We start from the raw sequence: 17,689 nt of genomic DNA on the forward strand, positions 1-17,689 counted from the left end.
CATTGATGCACTAATTTGTGCAAAAACCATCCCGACAATCACTGAGTGTAAAGATGTGAATACTGACATATATGTTTAAAACAGAAGCTTGTGAAAAAAGTCTCAGACACTGAATTTAGCGTTTTCTTTACCTGTAAGTCATAATCATTAAGAATGAAAAGAAAAAAAGCAGAAATATTTTACTCTTCTGAGATATCTGACAAGAAATACTGCATTTTATAAAATATTCAAATTTTTTCAGATGTATTAGTTTTAATGTTGTTGGTATGTTATCAGTTGTGGACAATAAACATCAACAGAAACACTTGAAATAAATAAATAACTGTGTGATGAATCTTTATTGTACACAAGTTTAACTTTTTCAACTGAATAAATGAAATAAATCATTTTAGAATGATGCATTTGTACAGAAGTGGTCACATTAATGTATGAATCTACTGCTTCATGTGGAAGTGGTAGTTGCTAATTTTTAAAAAAATATTTTGTCTGTTTTTGCAAACTTAATATCAGCTTCAAGTGACTTTAGATAAGACAGAATATGCCCCAATACGTGAAACTCTAGAGCTGAGAGAGGGTGTACTTTCTTTTCCCACTTGCAAAAACACAAAATCTTTGAGTAATTTTGTTAAAAACTTGAAATGAGACAAAACTAACTTACAAGTAACTTTTCAATTAGATGTAGGAGCTTGTTTTAACTCTGTAGATCTTGAATATTGATTTTAAAAACTACTGGTTAGTTTCACGTGGAATATTTTTTTACTTATAACATGGAAAAACGTAATAAGTGTAAAAATCTGCCAGTTGAATTAGAACTTTTTCATCAGCATTGAGGAATTATTAAAAACAAGCTCATATATATTGCTGAAAAGTTGCTTGTACATTAGTTTTGTCCTATTTTAAGTATAATAAGATGTATGCACTAGAAACTAGACATAAAAAATACTTGGTAATATTTAGTGTTTTTGCAGTGTGTATACAAACACCATCAGGCTTACTTATTAACCAGAAATGATAGAAATTATCTTTTTTTCCCTGTTGATCTGATTATTTTGACGCAAAACAGTAACCTGGTCATTAATTTCACTTTGTCCGGCTTGGAATTTAATTTCATAATGTCGAGATCATTGGTTCATACACACCAAATAAATAGTTTGCAGTGTGATAACGGTTCAGCAATGGACTAAAAATATAAACTGTTTAACTGCAATCACATGGCAGAGTCAGATAATCAAAAATCGACTTTGTAACGGCGGCAGATCCTCGGTTCTCAATCACCTCCATCACAAAGTGTGATCGTTTTTCCGTTGATGGAAAAAACAAAATAATAACAATAATCATAGAGCAGCATGCTGTTGAAAGTGCACATAGAGATACACACACATAAAAGAACTCGTACACGTCATGCACCCAAACACACGCAACACCCACGCGACACAAACACACACAATTTGGCAAAAAATACTCCTCGGTTCTCTGAACTAGTCCTGTCGCAGTCTCCGCTCCTCCCAGTCGGCAACTTTCACTCGCAATTATTCTGAGTTTCAACAAGAGCGATAGCGAATAGGAGGGATGCAAGATGGCCGCCGCAAAGACGGCAGCCGAGGCCTCAAGAGAAAGCGAAAGACTGTCCTCCCTTCGCTGCACACGTCACCCTTCATCTCTTCTGCAGCTCTCTGCTGAGGAAAGTAAGGCAGGAAGTATTTAATTTTTAGTGTGTAACTGTTTTTGTTTTTCTTCTGAGCTGAGCTGCTGGCAAAAAGGCCCGCCGTGCCGTGCGTTTCCCCCCGTTGGACACTAGAGGGCAGCGAAGACAAACAACGACTCAACGCTACATCTTTAAATGACACACCGGCGTCACACAAACAGAAAAAACGTCCACACTTTTGTTGAAAAGGCTCAACCTCGTCCCTCCGTCGACCTTCGTCAGGCCTCTCCCTCCGTTCGGCTCCTCTTCGGGATCACAAAGCGCCGGTAGCGGCCCCAGCGGTAAAAGAAAAACAGCGGAAATGCACTCGTTGCTGGGTGCCTAGGCCATGTAGATGAAGGTGTTGATGTCCGATTCGTCCCTCTTTATATATTTGTGTTCGATGAGCCACTCGATCTGCTCCTTTATCATCTTCTTCTGAGGCAGAAACATATTTTTCAGGATTTCCACCAGCTCCGTTTGCAGCTGAGCGTTGCTGATGCGCTTCCTCATCTTCATGATTTGGATGATAGCCTCCTGAACACAAAATGCGGATTTTTAATTAAAACTACTTATTTTTTTCCTCATTTTATCCACTTAATAACAACAAATTGAAATTTATTTTAACCAGACATACAATAGCCGCGTTTTCATTCACCATATAGCAGCGCAAACTGGAATTACGAAAATAAATTTGCTTACTGGAAACATATCAATTTTGAAAAAACTCGAGTTTTTCAATAAAAATGTTTTGGCGCTAGTTTAAGGTGGTTTTTCGGCCAAATCAAAATTAGTATATTCTGCAAAGGTGCAATGGAAACACCTTTCTCGCATCACACTAGTCACATGATCAACAACTGGATGTTAGTACTGGCGGGAAAAACGAAGAAGGCGACAGTAATAGCTGGGGGGTGATGGCGCTGCATGTTTTTAATGACCTACTGCGTGAACACGTGAGATTTTTAATTGCGTTTCTTACTGAGTGGAAACGCCGCAATTGCAAAATTGTGTTGTTTTTTTTACATTAGTGAAATATTGACAAAGTAATGTAATTCATTTGTAATGTAAAAACAGCCAGAGAAACCCCTAAAGAAAATGTAATGCAATAAATGTCCTTTGTAAGTGAAATATAATTAGGAAACCAAGTGAAAGCAAAGCTGCTAGAGGCAAACATGAGGGCTTGGCACAGAAACTTAAACTGATTCTACATACAATGCAAAAACAGAAAATCTTACATAATTCCTGCTTATTGATTGAAAGATAAAGTATATCTTTCAATCAATAAGCATGAATTATTTACCAAAAAGAAACTTCTATATATTGCTGAACAGTTACTTGTAAGTTAGTACACTTTGAATAAGACAAAACTAAGCTATCTGTTCTAGAAACGAGACTAAAATACTTGGTTTTTCTAGTATATAATGTGTTTCACACTGCAAAAACACAAAATCTCACCAAGTATTTATGTCTAGTTACTAGTGTAAATATTTTATTACACTTAAAATAAGACAAAACTAACTCATAAGTAACATGTCGGAAAGATATATAGGAGCTTGTTATAAGTCAATAATTCCTTAATATTGATTACAAAATGTAGTTCTAGTGGCAGATTATTTAATTTATGGCATTTTTACAATTTTATAAGTGAAATAATCTGCCAGTGGAATAAGTGCTTTTTCATCAATATTGGAGGGTTGACTAAAAACAAGCTGCTACATCTTGCCAAAACGTTACTTTGTCTTATTTCAAGTGTAATAAGATATTAACACTAGAAACTAGACTAAAATACTTGGTGAAACTGTGATTTTACAGTGCAGTTTCTCCAGTTGCTGTGTGTTTTCATTAGGGTCTTTGAAGTGTAAACATTCTCATGTAAATTTGATCTGATGCCACCAACATCCTGGAACTATCAACCATAAAATGAAAGGACTTGTTGACCCGACTCGTTGCTCCGTTGCCGTCGAGAAAGCAGCAGCGCAACCCGGCAACATACCTGAGTTCTGAGTATTCTGAGCTGAACGATTCCTTCATTCTCTTCCTCTCTCATTCTCTCCGTTGTGAGCTGCAGCCGACCAATCAAATTGATCTTCCCTCTCTTCTGAACTTTGGAGTTTTTGCTGAGAAAAGACACAGAATCCCAAAATATTCAAATGTAATGTGTAAAAAATTGGACCGTCGAGTTTTCCTCTCCGAGTCTTCAGCATTTATACCAAGATAAAGGAAATAATTTATTTTCTGTTGCAGTGACCTACATGAGCGAGAACTCCTGGTTGACGTAGAAGAGCGTGGCATCTGTAAAGTCTTTGGGTGAGCTAACGGACGGGTCATACGACAGGACTTGCTTCTTCAGTTTAGGAAACGCAACCAGAGACTGTAAAGACAGAAAACAACAATTCATGTGGTAAAATACCAAGTATATCTGGTGTAGTTTCTGTTGTAAATATCTTATAACACTTGAAATAAGACAAAAGTAACTTACAAGCAACTTTTCAGCAGGAAATAGCAGCTTATTTTAATTCCTTAATATATTGAGGAAAAATTCTAGTTCAACTGGCAGAGTATTACATTTATAACAAGACATTTCCTCTTGTTCTAAGTGAAATAATCTGCCAGCGGAACTTGATCTGGGTTGCTAGGTTACTGGCTGAGCTTGGCTGGGGTTGCTAGGTAACGGTGTAGTGGAACATTCTACTTTATAGTGAGAAAAAATTTCTTCTCCACTGGCAGATTATTTCACTTATAACATGGAAAAAATTGTCTTGCAATAAATCTAATAATCTGCCAGTGGAACTAGCAGATTATCTACTTTTTATCAATATTAAGGAATTAAAACAAAAGTTAATTATAAGCAGAGGGTAAGAGTACTCAAAAATTGTACTCCAGTAAAAGTATCAATACTTCAACATATTTTTTACTCAAGTAAAAATGAAAAAAATATTTGGTAAAAAAGTCTACTCAAGTACTGAGAAGTTGATCAAATTATCAATCATTTAAAAATGATTGATAATCATCAGATACACCAAATTATAGAATTAAGTGGAAATATTGGTATTTTAAAGACAAAAATGCCAATAATTCATGTAAGTAACAAAAAATAACAAAATCGGGCAAAAGAAAATGTTTCCAGATCAGTTTCTTTCAATGAAAAACTTATGAAACTTTAACAATAACTGCAGCTGTGTGTCTGTGTCTGATGAATGTTTGGTTAAAACATGTTTGTTTTTCATTCAGCAGGTACAAAATCCAGAAATTTTGCTCAAGCAAGAGTAGAAATACTTCACAGTAAAATTAAAATTAAGTAAAAGTAAAAAGTAGTGTAGCAAAAATACTCCTAAAAGTTAATTTTTTTCAGAAATGTTACTCATGTAAATGTAATTGAGTAAATGTAACTAGTTACTACCCAACTCTGATTAGAAGGTAACTTTGTTTTATTTCAAGTGTGCTAAGATATTTGCACAAGAAACTAGACCAAAAATACATGGTAAGATTTAGTGTTTTTGCAGTGACAGAAATCTCCACAGGTCAGTTATAAGTCTTATTAAAACAAACTTCATGCAGCTGGAAAGAAAAACAGACGTTTTGTTTTTTATTGTTTTGTTCTGACCCAAAGCGTTCGGCGCAGCTCGGCGTCAGGAAGCTCCGTGGCCAGTTTGAGGTTCTCAAAGCTGATTTTCTCTCTCGGCCTCTGATTCCAGGCAAACAGCACGGCGAGCTGGAAGGTCGTGACCTCAAGGTCGTACTGGCCCACCTCGTTCTTAAAGGTGATCTGAACAAACAACAAAAAGATCTGAAAAAGGTTGAAATGTGGGGGATTAAACTCAGACACATCAGAGTTTGTTGCACTCACGATGCCGTTGGACATGAGGTGATGCCAGTGGAGTTTCCGACCGCTGTGGTTCCTCTTGTAGAAGTCCTCGACCTCGGGGATCAGGTCCTCCAGCTCCGTCGGCAGCGAGACGAAAACCTTCTCGCTGCTCCGTGACCACGCCCCGGCGTTCAGGATTTTAATGTTCACGCTGTCCGCTGCAGAAACACGAACCCATTTGGGTTTTTCATGATGGTTCAGCTTTGTTTCGTTCTGACTTTGTCCAGTTCAGTTAGTTTAATTAGGTGGCAGTATTTCTCTCTTCTTCTACACTGCTGCCTCAACTGTACTTCATATCAAGTTCCGGAAACGATATGACAACTAACAAGTCACATCTATCCTCATACATTGGAGCAAATAATACAAACTTTCTTTCAAATATTTCTAAATTAACACCACGAAATCAGTGATTTTGACTGGAGGAAAAAAATCACAAAAACAGTTGAATTGTGTTCATTAGTACTTATCGAATGCAGAGAAAAGCTATTTAACATGGAGGAGCTTCACGGTGTGAAACCTATTGACTCACAATTAATACTGAACCTGATTTGTAAGGATGTACAAACTCTGTGTGAACAACAAGGTTCTGCTGGCAGAGTAAGTAACACGTAGGCTACATGTCCGTCTTAGCTAGCAGATAAAAGCTACATTAGCTTAGCTAATTTTGCTAGTCTGGCAGTAACTATTCCAGAAAATATCACTGATATTTATCTTAGTATCACACAGGTGGGTAGATTATTCACAGACTGTGACCAAGTAATAGCTGTAATGTACTTATATTGTTTATAGGTTATATAGGAACGTGGCTTGTTTATTGTTGTCATAGCAACTGCCCGCCAAGGTGGCTCTCAGTTACAAAGTTCACAGAAGAGAAATGTCACCTGAGAACTACGTATGTATTAGGCTTTAACAGAAATGTCAAAGTCAGCGTTTAATAACTTTTAAACTACAACACAAAAAAACTAATTTCAGTTTTATTATCATTTCAAACAGAAGTGGCAGCAGAAACTCAGAAAACAGCCACTGAATTTGGGTTTATTGACCTGTTTTGTGTTTTTAGTTCAGTTTGCAGTCGTACCTGGTAGAGCCAGCTTGTTGTGTTTGTGCATCTCCTTGAAGACCTGATTGAGATCCTCTGAAACCTTGATGTCCTGAAACATCCTGGCCAGCTTGTTCACATAGTCAGCAGGCATTCCTACTTCCTACAGAGACATAATCATAAGCTCTTTCCAAACACAGAATTGGTTTGGAATTGAAATTCAAGGATTTCCAGCACCTGCACCAGGACCCTGTAATGATGATTATTTCTGTATTTGTCTGTGAGTGAGACTCACCCTCAGCCACTCCACCATGTTCTCCTCAATCTCGCTGTCGGCTGAAATGTCCAGAATAAGGCGCCTCGTCAGGTGAGCTTTGTGGTACCGCATGAAGACGTCTTTGTTCTGGACGTACTTCAACACCAAGAGCTGCAGGGACGGAGGAGAAATCACGAAACCGGCGGCGGGAAGGAAACAGGCGAACGGGTCAGGAAATCCACTCACCACTTCTTTGAGCTTCAGCTCAATTTCTTCAGAGGTAAGTTTCTTGCTGAGGGGCGTTTTCCTCAGCAACATGTCACAGTAGTTCGCCAGCAGCTCGGGACATTTGGACTCGGGCTGAGTTTTCATTCCCACTCTGATTAAAAACAAACAGTCGAACGTTGACACTAACGTTACGACACAGCGACGGGTTTTAACGGGTTGTTTCAGACTCACCCCTTCTGCTTCAGAGGCAGCTCCAGCTTGAAGATTGTTGCATCGTTGACGACGGCTTTGTAAGCCTTGGAATGAAAACAACAAAAGGAATAAAAAATGTAAAGCGAATGTGTAAAAAAAAAAAAGAAGAAAAGCAAAGTTGTTGGGTTTTGTCATTATTACTTTGACTATTTATTTAGGACAGAAACACTATTTCCTTTTTTATTTTAGGTTATTTTTTCCATTTTATTTCTTTACTTATTAAATATTTGTTTTAATTTTATGTTTTTGAAATATTTTATTCATTATCTTATTTATGTTAGTTTTTTAATTTTATTTATTTATTAAATATTATCCTGTCATAAACTTTTAATTTATTAATATTATTTACTTAAGATTTTATGTTTTATTTTATTTATTTAGTTTTTGTTTTAAATTTCATTCTTTTTTAAATTTATTTATTTGTTAAATATCTAATTATCCTGTCATGAATTCAAATACTTTAAATACTGACTGAGACATTGAGAGTCTGACATGGAAGTCTGTTTTTCAGGTGAATTTTCTGGAATGTTTCTGGGAATAGTGGCAGCTGTCATAAATATTCATAACTGGATAACAACAGAAATCAAATAGTTTGTAAAAAGGATCTTATGAAGTTTTCCATGCTGATGTGGAGCAACAATTGATTTTTTTAAAGGCTATCAGTACTAATACATGTCTTCATTGGCATGCCAAAACTACAACTATTATCTATTAAGAGAGCTTTAATTGGTAGCACCTGGCTGCTACTTTCCATCTTAAATCCTACAAAAAACAAGAGTGTTCTTTATTTTTCCCCACATACAAAGTCTCTCCATTTGTGCACTTGAGGTTAGATTAAAACAGCTTAAAAGCCAGGTAGATACCAGCGAGTCCGCTTATTTCTATGAATAACTCTAAGAGCAGAAGGTTGGGTCTGAGGGTGAAACTAAAAACACACCTTATCTCTTGCTGTGAGGAAGCGCGGGTCATCCTGGAAAGCCTCCTTCACCAGTTTACTGAAGCGATTAAACAACGTCAGCAGCTGCTCCACATACTTCTCAGAATCCTGCAACAACATTTAAAAACAATCAGAGTTCGGTAATAACTACTTACATTTACTTAAGTAACCTTTTGGGGAAAAAAAATACTTTTAGGAGTATTTTTACTATGCTGTACTTCAAGTAATTTTATTATGAAGTATTTCTACTATTATTTGAGCAAAATTTCTGGATTTTCTTCCCACTGAATGAAAGACAAACACGTTTTAACCAGAAATTCACCAGACACACACCTGCAGTTTTTGTTAAAGTTTCGTAAGTTATCCACTGAAAGAAACTGATTTGGAAAAAAAAATTTTTGCCGGATTTTGTTATTTATATGAATTATTGTGAGTTTGTACTTAAAATACCAAAATCTCCACTTAACTTTATATTTTGGTTCGTCTGATTATGTCATTTTTAAATATTAATTGATTGATAATTTCCTCAGTTAGTACTTGAGAAGACCTTTTGCCAAATATATTTCTATACTTAAATGGACACTTTCCACTTTTACTTGAGTAAAAAGATGTTGAAGTAGTCCTACTTTTACTTGAGTCCAATTTTTGGTTACTCTACCCGTCACTGAAAACAATGAGCTGTTTCATATTACCCATAGATGATATGATCAGAAATGGCAGCTGAAATACTGGAGTCGGTAAACGTACGGTAGTGATCGTTTCAGCGGCAGCGACCATGTCCGCCAGTCCAGCATTAATGATGTGCTCTTCTAGGTCCTTCAGCATGGGCTCAATCCCACTGGGAACCTTGTCCATTAGTGAAAACATGAGGTGCAGCTCTGCTCAGGGAGGGGAAAACAAACAAACAAATCAGAGGAACAAAGCATGACGGAGGAAGATCACAACCAACATTTATTACATTTTCAGCTGTTGTGGTTCGCAAACGAAGCAAACCCTTTGAAAAACCTGTTCCCCTCCTCGCCTGCGGAGGCGCTGCAACAAGAACCAATGAACGGAATGACATAAAAACCTCTGAAGAAAATGAGCACAACTTTCTACTTTATGAAACGTAATCAGAACCACGTTTTCCTCGCCCTAAGTGTCCACTACGCTACACGCAGTCTTGTTGCCATAGCAACTGACAACAACAGGATTCAACACCAAAAACACTCAAACATTTCCCACACAAAGAACAAAACATCCAGTCTGTTACAGTTGAATGTTTTCAGTCTTGATGTTTATTTTGTGATTATTAATAAGTTATCTCTGAGGTAGATTAGCTAACACTGCTAATAGCTAAGCTAACACAGCGGTGGTTGATTATCTAAACACCTGCTCTACTGATGATCTGTCGGAGTTGGTGTTTAGGTCACCTTTTTATTTTAATTCTTTAACTGAACCAAAACGCACCGAATGTTAAAGTTATCATAGTCAAGCTAGCATCATTGACCTTGCTATTTTATTCTTAATTAAAACTCTTTCCAGACCTTGTTAGCTAGTTGTCATAGTGTTGACATATAGCAGCAAAGTACTACATCCCTTTTCCTTTTAAACATCAGACGCACATTTAAGTTTTAGCGCATTATGTTAACTTAACAGCTAAAACCAATGCTAGTCATCGTTAGCGCGGAGCTTTTTGCCCTCCAGCAGGGAAACGGGGGCGGGATCTTTACGTCACGCTGTAAGGGGTCCATAATCCCCTTAGTGAAAAATAATTGTCATAATTTACTTTAAAGATTACGATTTATTAGAAAATAGTGTTCTGGATACTCACTCTCCGTCTCGTTGCGTTTAATCATTCCTGGACATTCGGCTAGGATGGTCTCCTTGAACGAAGTCACCAAAGCGTTAACGCAACACTCCATAAGCTGCAAGGGAAAGAAACAAGACACGTAAACTGGCATCCAACACATATATAAACTTACCTAAACCTAAAAAATACTAACTATGAGGGTGATTATGAATAATATTGGTTATTTTTGTGTGTTTAATGCATGACTTCCCTTTTCAGCAGATAAATAAAAACATGATTTAAAGGACCTCATGAAAGACACCTACTGCCTGAACAGAATTACATTCACGTCGTGTCTCTAGATATCGAAGCGCTCTCTTCTCCTCCTCTCTGAGTTTTGCATCAGCCTGCAGGGGAATAAAAAGAAACAAACAGGAAGCAGAGAAATAATGTCAAACGTGTTACAACCACAAACTTCTGCTTATTCAGTTGGGATTTTAATGAAATTTGGAGAAGTGAAAGAAAAGCGTAACGAGCCTTTTGCCACAAGCAGTGTAGAGCTGTGATCTCCAAACTTTCCAGTTTCTGACCCAGAAAATAAAAATGCAAGAAGGGTCGTGACCCTCACTCCTGTCTGATATTAAAGCATTTTGACTGGGCATGTAAAATTGGCTTTTTTGAGCTTCACATCATTTTATAATGTTATCTCATCAAAAACATACATTGAGTGTTGCCCTCCCCCACTCAGCTCCTTCAGACTAGCCAACTGCAATTAGCAAACACTTGGTGGAACTGTGCATGTGTTGAGCTTTTAGGAGCTGCATTTCAGAGCAACGCTGGTAAAATGTTGTTAAAGGGAGCCATGTTGTGATTGCTTCCTGAAGGCGGAGCTTCAGAAAGAGCAGGAGCTTCTTAAAGACACAGAGGCCCAATTTTCTCTGCATTCTTTCTTAAGCCATATTTGATATATTCAGCACTTTTCTAACCACTGAAGGTAACATACTCACTTGAGCGCATTATAAAAATGGAACTATGTGTCTGGAAAAACACATAATATTACCCCTTTAAATTATTACTTCTAAGACGTGTATGCTTTTTTATTGACATTTTTGGTATTTAGGTTGATTTCAGAACCTAATCAAACTTATTTGTGACCCCAACTTTGAAAGATTCAGATGTAGGAGACGGGAAACAAGTGGAAAAAGTTGCCATTCATTGTGGTAGAAATCCGGTCCTTGTTCTACGCTTTACTTTATACAGAGGGTCTGGATCACTGAGAAATGATCGACTCTGTTGCAGTTTTAAACAAATAGATCTGATTTTACCCAATCGCTACCTTTTGGCCATGGCATATGTAATGCACAGGCTCGAGGAAACTTACCTGAAATTTCCTGTGAAAGCAATAAAATGTGTTGAACATTTATCTTTTTGCTCCGAGTTTAACTTCTCAATATTTGTAAGCATGACCAACAGGGAGAGAATGGTTTTGTTCACTTCCTCTCCTGCTATTGCTAAAACTACAGATAAACTACAATTATAAAACAGCACTTTTTCCACCCACTTTTGTGACATTTTTCAAAATCTGAGGCAGGGCTTCACTTTTAAAGAGAGCTTCTTTTACCAAAAATAGTGGCACAAATTTTGTTCTTGTTCCTAAGAGAATGTTTTTTCTAGATCAATAAAATAGAAAACAACTAAGCCCAAAAAAATGGCAAATACTTTCTGTTTAGAGCTAAAATAATTTAGAGATACATTTTTCTCCAAAAGTCAGACTACTTTGAGTGTTTTATTAAAATACTGCATGCTAATTACACTAATTGTTATTATTTTTTTGCATTTATTATTTGTGGTTTTAGACACCAGAAAGAATTGTAAAATGTTACAACTCCATAATTAAAAGACTAACAAGAAGGAAACATTTAAAAAATCGTACATATTTCATGTAGTTTTGGACACCGTTTTGCTGCAGGTAGGACGGTGCCTGTGTTCTGTAGAACCTCTCAGTGGAGTCCAGGTAGGCTTTCTCAAAGTTATCCCTGTAGATCTGCAGCTTGTCCTCCGGGTTGGAGCACAGGTTGACTGGAGAGGGAGAGGAAAACACTTCATGGCGGTTGTATTTCCTCCACAACCACAGGAAATAATTGTCCAAAAAAAGCAACATGACAAACGGAAAAAAGCTATAAACAGAAATCTGCAAAAAGAAAACAACTGAGATGCTGCATTGCAAAAAAAAAATCTAAATAAACTTGTCAATATATTTTAAAATCTCTTCTTCTCTACAAACTCATTTTCTGGCTTGTTGTGTTTCTTCACGCTTCAATCCCATCTGCTTATCGTTACGAGTCGACTTCACCGTCTCTCTTACCGTATGATTCCCGGACGCCGATAACGAGCTGCGAGTCGAAGGCCTCGCCCAGCCTCTCTGCGTGCACCAGCTTCATCGCGCTGTCCTGCAGGCGGCTCTTAATGTTGGAAAATATCGACTCGTTCCACGTGTCCAGCATCAGCTGCAGAGAGTGAAACACGTTGAATCTACACAAAATGTTTCAATTAAGATGCAAAAGAATTTATAAGGCAGCTGATCAATACTGTCTTTCTGATGTGTGAGTTTCTATTTTCTCACCATTTCTTTATGTGCTTCCTTTTTATTACTCCTCACTAAAGGTGGGTAGAGTAGCCAAAAATTGTACTGAAGTAAAAGTAGCACTACTTCAAAGTAAAAGTAAAAAGTATTTGGTAAAAATTCTGTTGAAGTACTGAGTAACTGATCAAATTGTGGATTTCTATAGGCACTGCTTGCTTCTGTGCTGACTTCCCTTCCTGCTGCTTCTCCTTTTTCAGCTTCGTCTTCCTTTCCTGTTTTCCCGTCTCACCTTGCGTACGATGCTGTCCTCCATGTTTGTTTTCTTGTTGCTGCCCTGCTTCCCCATCAGCGTGATCTCTAGCTGACAGAACGGTTTGGGCAGGATGTCGCACTGAGTAAAGAACTTCCTCCACTCCACGATGTACGCCTTCAGCAGCGCCGTGTCGTCTTGGTGGCTCAGCACGCGCTGCCATGGCAACAGATACAGAGGAAAATATACTTCCTGAAAACTCCAAGGAATTGAGTTTGTATGCGAAAACATACAAACTCAATTTGTATGTTGAGTATGTCTTCTTAATACAAGTTGGTTTTAAAAGACCAACTTGTCTTTTAAAGTTGGTTCAAAGGACAAAAGAAAATTTAAACTGGAGATCAAAAAAATTTTTGTAACTGCAAAACAAGAATGTGAAGCTAAAAAAAACTACTTTTCTGATTCAATGTGTTACCATTTTTTTCAGGTAACATTTCTAAAGTAGCAAAACTAAACCAGCTTTAAAATAGTTTTTCCACCTTCTGGAGATTTCTTTTTATACCAACAGTCTCACCGACAGAAAATAAGGTTTAAGCACCAACATGGTGACTGTAAACTGGCTACAAGTGGACAGACAGTAGAAGATCAACTGTAAATGAATAAAGAAGCAAAGGTTAAACAATAACCTTCAGAAATCCTGGAGAGCTGTAGATCAGAACCACGTAAAAAGTTACAGAAACGTCTGCCTCAAATCGAAACCTGACATTAGTTACCTAAATAATATAAGAGTGAAAGAGATTTACACTGAAACAAAAACAAACACTGGAGATAAATAAGAAGCTTCTTACGGTTTGTGCTTGTTTGATGAAGTCGAGGATGTCTTCTTTGAGGGCTTGGTGGATTTTAGCAGGACCTTTATCGTCCCATAAACAGACAGCATGGACGTCACTGGAAAGGAAAAAACAAAAACAAAATATGTCCAGCCTGTTCATATGTGAGGAAAACAATGATCTTCAAGCAGAAAATAGTATATTTTAGACATTTAAGCAACTAAAAGTTTTCCATCTGAGGTCATGATATAAATCAGGTTCTTAAATTATTTAGTTTTTTTATTTAACCTGAAATGTATAACAGAGTATTAGGGCCAGACGAAAACAAACAAACATATATTTTACAAGAAAAAGTCACACAAGATTTAAATCAAACTATTACTATAATAAAGTAATATTTTTACAATAAAGTTTTATGACAAAAAGTCACAATACTATAAGAACAGTCGTAATATCACCAGAATAAAGTTGTACGATAAAAGTCTTCATAAAATGAGAGTAAAGATGAAATGATACAAGAAAAAAAGTAAAAAAATAAGTCATAATATCACCAGAATAATTCCTGCAACAAAGCAGTTTCAGCAAAAAATAATAATATTATGAAAATAAAGTTGGAATAACAAAAATAATTCTGAATGATGCAAGAATAAAGTCGTATGACAAAAAGTCATAATATCACCAGAATAAAGTTGTATGAATAAAGTTGTATGTTTACTGAATGAAGTAGTAATTTTAGGATAAGTCCTAAATAAAATGAATAAAAAATGTAAATAAGGAATGTTGAGCCTCCTGTGAAGTTACTTTAACAAATAATAAATACTAAATCTTTCAACACATCAGCACCAAATTATTAGCAGCAGGACTTGAAACGACTAAGTATTTAAATAAAACATCACAGACTATATTAAGCTTTACATAAAAGTAATACTAACAGTAAGGAAGTCACAATATATAGTTTTTAATGTGTTGTATTAATATGCAAATGGCCCAACAAATTGAAAATAACAGAACTACAAAGCTTGTGTGTTAACAAGAGGTCTCACTTTGACATAAACTGTAGGTCTGTATCTTGTAATGGACAGAGTATCCCTACAGATAATTTTACACAAACTGGAAGCTGATCAACTTTAGTCACAGTTTCATTTTACCAAAAGCAGGACGTGAATAAATAAAGTAGTGGCCTTTAACCTTTGACATCTTTAGCATCATATGAAGGAAACTCTGCAGAAAATAATAACCAGCGATGGAACAGGACCCTCCGCTTTCGTCCACTCCGCATTAAAACTAAAGCAGTTGTTTCTACAGAAGCAGCAGCTCCAACGCGGCGGATCAAAGAGAGTCTCTTACGAGAATAAGTCGAACCACTGTTGCTTGGTGACAGCCTCTTGTCTTAGCAGCTTGAGAACGATGGGCCGCATCAGGTCCCACTTGTCCTCAAACTGCAGGGACCCCTTGTTCTGCCAGAAAGACATGTGGGAAGGGTGGAGGAAAATCTAATATTACAGCACAGAAATGAGAAAATACAGGCTGGGAGTGAGACAAACAGTATAACACAGAGACGCACCGATCAGGGTCGATACCGATTACCGATGCCAAACCTGTCGGCAGTTTTAGTTTCTGTTTCTTAAATCACATAATAAAGAAGAAAAATGCAATGCAGGTTCTCTGATAGAAACAGCACTGTTGTTACTAGAGCTGAAATGATTGGTTAATCGTGATTAATCGGTTATTTAAATAATCATAAACTAATTTAGTAACCGATTGGAGGAGGTAGACTCAAAAAAAGAAATTAGTTGAAAATATTCAGAGAATTAATTAACCCAAAACTTTACAAAATAGATATTATTTATATTTATATTTAAATCCTCAAGTGCAAACGTTTTGACCTGCTAGCTAGTCTTGTTATTTAGCTGGCTAGAATTTGTTCATCATAACCTCAGCTTTTGTGTTTGCTTCATTAATATGTCACACGGTAATGAACATGGTGATGACTGACACCAGACATCTAGCAGAGTTTTACAAGCAATCAAAATTAGTATTTTGTATAGAGTATTGCTGTTTTTGTTATAGTTTTTTTTTATATGTTAATTCACCTCAAGATGTGTAATAATGGCTATAATCTGGTTTGGATGTATGTGACATTTTTGTGAACCATATAAAGAGGTAGTAATCTTGATAGACTATGGGCCCCAAAACAACATCTTCCTTAGGGCCCCCATAGGGCTAGGACCGGCCCTGCTACGGATTATCAGGCATGTTTAGACACTAATATCCTGTTAAATGTATAATCTAGGTCAGTAGATTTACACTGGAGCCAACATGAAGCTACCTAGCAGGTTAGCGGATATTTGGGGGATTAAAGCCCAACTAACCTTATTTGGGATCTGCGTGTCTCTCTGCAGACTAAACGTTTGGCTGAGCTGAATATTATTTTTGAAAGGCCTCCCAGGAACAGACGCTAGGTTTAGCAACCTTATTGAGAGGTTAGCTAGTCAAAATAAAGTCCAAACAGAAGCAGTGTGAAGCGGTTCTGCTGTGGGCGTGTGGGGGAGTTCGTGGCGTGGAGGTCCGGTTTCCTTCAGAACCGTGTTTCTAGCGTTTTCTCCCTCCAGTGTTTCGGCTGGAACCTGCTTCTTCTGGTCCATCTCTCGGACTGACCCACGCAGGGATCCGTGACTAGCTAACGGTTTACACTTCTGTGTTCGGTTCCGAATCTCAGGAAGAAGGCTGGATTCGGGGGGCCGGAGGGGAATGAAGAGATTAGAAGAGGTCGACATGATCGGGGAAACGAACCCCGGCATAACACCGGACTTCAACAACGGCAGCGGCCACTTCAGGCGCTCCTTTCTGGGTTTTTATCACATAAATGCTAACATCAGCGGAGATGCGTGGAGGCTGAAGCACCGAGAACATTTATCAGCAGTTAACCTAAAAAGACGTAACAGCAACGAACCTAAATGTGCGCAGAAACAGTGAATGTAATTCAGCTGCTTCTTACCTTTAACAAATTAGGCGTCGCCATGTTTCTCCAACTTATCACCTCGCAGATTCTCGCGAGACAGGTATCGGGATTAGGTAATGGTAACCCAGCTCACCGAAATAAACTCTCCTGCTTCTAAAAACAGACCTGGTCGTTTATTTAATAGTTATTGTCTTTTCAATATGGAACATGTCTGATTACAGCTAAAAATACATTTTAATTCTATTTAACTAAAGTTAAAACGTCTAAGAGCAACACCCCTCAAGATTTTTTACTGTTGAATAGAATAGAATAAAATAGAAACAGCCTTTATTGTAATCAGATGTTGTCAGATGTAAAAGTTCACAAAAAATCTTAGTGTTTAAAACAATATGTAAAAAACAAGATTAACAATAACATTATTGACACACTGTACACATACAATGCTTTAACATAAAGAAAATACTGTCTAGTTTGTAGAAATAGGAATGTGCAACTGAGTGAAATTAGTTTTTATTTAAATGTACATAAAGTGCATGTGTATTGTACATTAAAAAAGACAGACTGTTTAAAATACAGAATATGAGTGCAGAAGAATAGATGAAAAACAGCAGAAAGGTAGTTTAAAAATAAGTAGATTGTGCAAATTATTTTAGTTTTAATTTAATTTAATTAATTGATAAACTAAGAACAATTTGAATATAACAAATAAGCTGAGATTGAAAGCTTTCTGGCTCTTAAATCTTAAAATAATACATTTATCTTGAAGCTGAATAGGGACCTTTATACCTAAGCCAGCCAGTCTAAGATAGTATTTTGATTTAATAAACAAATAAACTGTCATGAATGTTGTTTAAGTTGGAAATTTTTGTCCTTTCTTCAGGACAAATTACTTCTTAAATGTAACCTGCGATGTCTGAAAAAGCTGATAATAAAATGAAATCATGCCTGCAGAGCCGGTCAAAGGTTGCATGAGGCCCTGAGCAGAATTTCTCTTGGGGGAACCGCCTGCACTTGGGCCCACTGCAGCATGA

The 17,689-nt window shown here is 36.9% G+C and overlaps 1 protein-coding gene across 3 annotated transcripts; it reads right to left on the bottom strand.

The window, feature by feature from the left end:
* Nucleotides 1–1,078: 1,078 nt before the first annotated feature.
* LOC114133341 (cullin-5) lies at nucleotides 1,079–16,801 on the bottom strand. Of its 3 annotated transcripts, none has more exons than XM_027999162.1 (19): nucleotides 16,695–16,801; nucleotides 15,044–15,153; nucleotides 13,715–13,814; nucleotides 12,906–13,118; nucleotides 12,398–12,539; nucleotides 11,966–12,111; nucleotides 10,359–10,439; nucleotides 10,075–10,168; nucleotides 9,009–9,139; nucleotides 8,262–8,369; nucleotides 7,304–7,368; nucleotides 7,091–7,223; nucleotides 6,884–7,015; nucleotides 6,628–6,751; nucleotides 5,532–5,707; nucleotides 5,289–5,450; nucleotides 3,937–4,055; nucleotides 3,678–3,801; nucleotides 1,079–2,221 (listed from the first exon to the last, which is right to left on the bottom strand). In XM_027999162.1, exons 1-19 carry the CDS (start codon nucleotides 16,716–16,718, stop codon nucleotides 2,027–2,029), a joined length of 2,379 nt encoding a protein of 792 aa, XP_027854963.1. In that variant the 5' UTR covers nucleotides 16,719–16,801; the 3' UTR covers nucleotides 1,079–2,026. The 3 variants fall into 3 exon arrangements, with proteins under 3 accessions (XP_027854963.1, XP_027854965.1, XP_027854962.1); XM_027999164.1 differs by having other exon boundaries at nucleotides 2,027–2,221; nucleotides 12,906–13,082; XM_027999161.1 differs by having other exon boundaries at nucleotides 2,027–2,221; nucleotides 12,906–13,082; nucleotides 15,044–15,189; nucleotides 16,695–16,718.
* Nucleotides 16,802–17,689: the final 888 nt, after the last annotated feature.

This window comes from Xiphophorus couchianus, chromosome 18, assembly GCF_001444195.1.
Source record: "Xiphophorus couchianus chromosome 18, X_couchianus-1.0, whole genome shotgun sequence".
NCBI lineage: Eukaryota > Metazoa > Chordata > Actinopteri > Cyprinodontiformes > Poeciliidae > Xiphophorus > Xiphophorus couchianus.

What these genes read in the sequence shown, in the direction of transcription:
- LOC114133341 (XM_027999162.1), bottom strand. Translation starts at nt 16,718, where the DNA reads ATGGCGACGCCTAATTTGTTAAAG. An exon ending in AACCAGGAGTTCTCGCTCAT is followed by an intron (nt 3,802 to 3,936) that starts GTAGGTCACTGC and finishes GTCTTTTCTCAG; the next exon opens with CAAAAACTCCAAAGTTCAGA. An exon ending in TCAGAATACTCAGAACTCAG is followed by an intron (nt 2,222 to 3,677) that starts GTATGTTGCCGG and finishes TTTTGTGTTCAG; the next exon opens with GAGGCTATCATCCAAATCAT.